This window comes from Nerophis lumbriciformis, linkage group LG29 (assembly GCF_033978685.3).
Source record: "Nerophis lumbriciformis linkage group LG29, RoL_Nlum_v2.1, whole genome shotgun sequence".
In the NCBI taxonomy this organism is placed as follows: Eukaryota; Metazoa; Chordata; class Actinopteri; order Syngnathiformes; family Syngnathidae; genus Nerophis; species Nerophis lumbriciformis.
In genome coordinates this window covers 3,878,999-3,882,500 of record NC_084576.2, presented here as the reverse complement: position 1 = coordinate 3,882,500, position 3,502 = coordinate 3,878,999, and the positions used below count along the sequence as shown (strand labels likewise).

The following is a 3,502-nucleotide window of genomic DNA, read 5'->3' as shown; positions in this document are numbered from 1 at the left end:
AAACCACAACTCCACAACCACCTGTCCAGGTAACACGTATCTAGAAATACCTTTCCAGGTATCAATTATCTAGAGGTACCTGTCCAGGTAATACATACAAATGCCTTTCCGAGTAATACACATCGAGAAGTACATGTCCAGGTAACACTTATCTAGAAATACCTGTCCAGGTAACACCTATCTAGAAGTATCGATCCAGGTAACATTTATCTAGAAAAACTTCTCGAGGTAACACCTCTCTAAGAGTACCTGTCCAGGTAACACCTGTCTTGAAGTACCTGTCCAGGTAACTCCTGTCTTGAAGTACCTGTCCAGGTAACTCCTGTCTTGAAGTACCTGTCCAGGTAACTCCTGTCTTGAAGTACCTGTCCAGGTAACACCTGTTTTGAAATACCTGTCCAGGTAACATCAATCTAGAAGTACTTGTCCAGGTAACACCTCTATAGCAGTATTTGCCCAGGTGACACCTGTCTAGAAGTACCTGTCCAGGTATCACTACCTGTCTAGAAGTACTTGTCCAGGTAACAATAACCTTATGTTCCTGCAGCCTATCGGAGTACAACTAATTAGTATTCAGACGAGTCCAAATGATGGTCTTCTGTGGGCACTGGACAACAGAGGCGGAGTCTTCGTCAGGACGGGACTGAGTGACGACATGCCTGTTGGGACAGATTGGGACCTGGTTCAAGGTCTGCTTCAACCTCTCCTCACCCCAGCTTTGTGTCTGGGTGTCCTCAGACGTCTCTGTCCAAACTTTCAGGTCTGACCGTCAGTCAGCTGCTTCTCAGTTTTCGCACGGTTTGGGTTCGATGTGCCAACGGAGACCTGGCTCGACGTTACGGCGTCTCGGACAGAAATCCGGCCGGAGACTACTGGAAGAAGATCCCGGGACAGGCCAACTACTTAACTGGTGAGACACGTCCACAGGTCTTCTTACTGGCATCACTCACCCGCCCAGCTAACCAGAACTCTTTCTTCCTGTCCTTCAGTCACTGCAGATGATGACTTGTGGGCGCTCACTGCCAACGGCGGGTTGGCCCGTCGCATGACAAAGTTCCTCCCACAAACACAGCGTAGATCCGCCCCTTCCGGGATCAACCTCGGCGATGATGACGATGACGAGTGGGAGCTCCTCTGATTTCAAAGTTTCCACATCGTGCAATTTACCGCTTCTCACTTGTCAATCATTCACAGCACGTCCACTACTCTCGGTGAGCTGGGGCCTATCCCAGCTAGCTTTCCTTCCCGAAGTCTAACCTCGTCCTACTAGACGGGGCGAGCTGGAGCCTATCCCAGCTAGCTTTCCTTCTCTAAGTCTAACCTCGTCTTACTAGGTGGGGCGAGCTCCCTAAGTCTAACCTCGTCTTACTAGGTGGGGCGAGCTCCCTAAGTCTAACCTCGTCTTACGAGGTGGGGCAAACTGGAGCCTATCCCAGCTAGCTTTCCTTCCCATACCTAACATTTTCTATGAGCTGATCCGCATCTCTTCCAGTGAGCTGGAGCCTATCCCAGCCCAACTTTGGGCAAAGGTGAGCAACCCACATTTGTACTAGTGGCACTGGTACTGCTATTAGTACTGGTGCTACTGCTATTAGCACTGGTGGTACTGGGATATTTAAGGGATTGTCACAAGTTGACCAGTGGGAAGTTGTGATCAAAAAAACAGAAGATAGCCTTGGTGTTGAAAGAAGTCGGAAGAAAAGTTATGTGTTCTGCTGTTCTACTTTTTGTTCATGGACTTGACTTTGTTTAGTCTACTTTGTTGGGTGGGTAGATCTGAGCCTGAACAAAACCAGTAGACCTGGACCAGCGGCAGACTGCCCTGATGGGCTCCTGTGGACATTGAGTTGGGTGGGTTCTGTTGGTCCTGCAAACTTTGTTTGCTTGAGGAACTCTTAGACAGGACTGGAGCAGACCTGAATGGACTCTTAGAACTAGCTGCACTTTACTGGACTCTGGCCTTACGGTGGACTGGGTCCACACCTGATATGTGAGTGGCTTTGCTATTTATTAAAACACAGAAGCTGTTTATGAATGGAGTCTTTTATTACACAAGAAAGAAAAGGTCCTAAGAAGTCAGCAATAATCATCGTGTCTCACTTGGTTTCCACGGCAAGGGAACGTCCGGTCCCACCTGGCCGTGTGGCTGCAGGAAAGCCGGCAAGTGGGGGATTTGACCTGGAACACAACGGGCTATAGTCCTGAGAGCCTGGAGCAGCAATGGGGGCGGCGCCTGACCGCTCAGCCAGCTGAACACGTCCTTTCCCAGGATTCTTTGCCAGCGCTGCTGTTCGTCCCGCAATCGGCGCACCGGCTCCGACACAAAGAGCAGAAGCAGTTCGAGGCAGTGCCGCGCATCACTGTGGTCTCTGCCGTGCACGCCAGCCAGTCTCAACAGCGCAGCGTCCAGACCGTGCGGTTGCGCTCCGTGCACAAGTAACGGCAGCAGACAGTCGCCACGCGACAGTTCTACCGCTAGCTGCACCGCTGTCTTTCCCGCGTCGGCCCCGTGCGCGCAGCCGCCGCAGCTGTTGAGGTATTCCCGCCGCCAGCCTTCTGGCGCCAAATCCCGCAGCGTGTCCACTATCAGGCCGAGGATGGCGCGGCGGTTGTAGCGCACAGCGACGTGCAGGTGTGCCGACCCGTTGCCGTGGCACACACCGCAGCGTGGCGTACGGAGCGCGTTCACAGAGAAGCCGGCAAGCAGGAAGCGAGCGTAATCACGGTGGTCGTGCACCAGCGCGTACATCAGCGCGTCGGAGGGCGAGACGGAGCGGGGACGGCCGTCCTCCCAGAAAAAGACTTCCATACTGCGCATGTCCTCCAGCAGCCACACGGGAAGCTGCTCCCGCACCGCGCAGTAGAAGGCGAAGGCGGTGCGCTCGCAATGCCGCTGGGAGGGCGAGGAGGAGGACGTTGCTTCCGGCGGAGAAGACAGCAGCCACGGCATGACGGCCCTCCTGTGAAAGACTTCCCACTGAGCTCTGGGACATTTATAGGCTGTCCAAAGCCCTCCCACCACGTCCATGTGTGGATGTTTGTTAGGGGCGGCGCCAGTCCTGCATTGCCCACATAGCACACCTTGTCACATGACTGGTTATTGAGGTGTGATTGGACCACACACACACACACACACACACACACACACACACACACACACACACACACACACACACACACACACAGAGAGAGAGAGAATACATGTGTGTTAAAATGAGTTATTTGTGAAAAATGTGCAATACTGATCAACTTACTCAATCCTAGTGATGGGTCCGGTAACACCGATGCATCGGCGCATGCGTCGAGCTCATAGAGCAAAACCCTGTGTCGGTGCGCGTACCGCTTTTAGAAAGTCACGTGACCGATCATGAGCTGTTTTGGTCACGTGACCGATACGCAAACTGTGTCGCACTGACGCCTCCTCTGTGCCCTGTGAGCGGCTCTTTTCTACAGCCGGAGAAATAATAACTAAGAAGAGAAATCATCTAAAATGTAATATGTC

At 52.7% G+C, this 3,502-nt stretch overlaps 2 protein-coding genes across 2 annotated transcripts in view; one reads left to right on the top strand and one right to left on the bottom strand.

Moving 5' to 3' along the window:
* tecpr2 (tectonin beta-propeller repeat containing 2) overlaps positions 1–2,035 on the top strand; it is a 55,157-nt gene extending 53,122 nt beyond the window's left edge. Inside the window, exons 25-27 of the mRNA XM_061925198.2 lie at positions 548–689; positions 761–910; positions 990–2,035. Coding sequence (XP_061781182.1) covers positions 548–689; positions 761–910; positions 990–1,138 — 441 coding nt within the window. The 3' untranslated portion in view covers positions 1,139–2,035. The remainder of the gene's footprint in view (positions 1–547; positions 690–760; positions 911–989) is intronic.
* Positions 2,036–2,047: 12 nt separating this feature from the next.
* ankrd9 (ankyrin repeat domain 9) lies at positions 2,048–2,950 on the bottom strand. Its single transcript, XM_061925204.1, has one exon. The coding sequence runs from the start codon at positions 2,948–2,950 to the stop codon at positions 2,087–2,089; it is 864 nt and encodes a 287-aa protein (XP_061781188.1). The 3' UTR covers positions 2,048–2,086.
* Positions 2,951–3,502: the final 552 nt, after the last annotated feature.

What these genes read in the sequence shown, in the direction of transcription:
- ankrd9 (XM_061925204.1), bottom strand. Translation starts at nt 2,950, where the DNA reads ATGCCGTGGCTGCTGTCTTCTCCGCCGGAAGCAACGTCCTCCTCCTCG.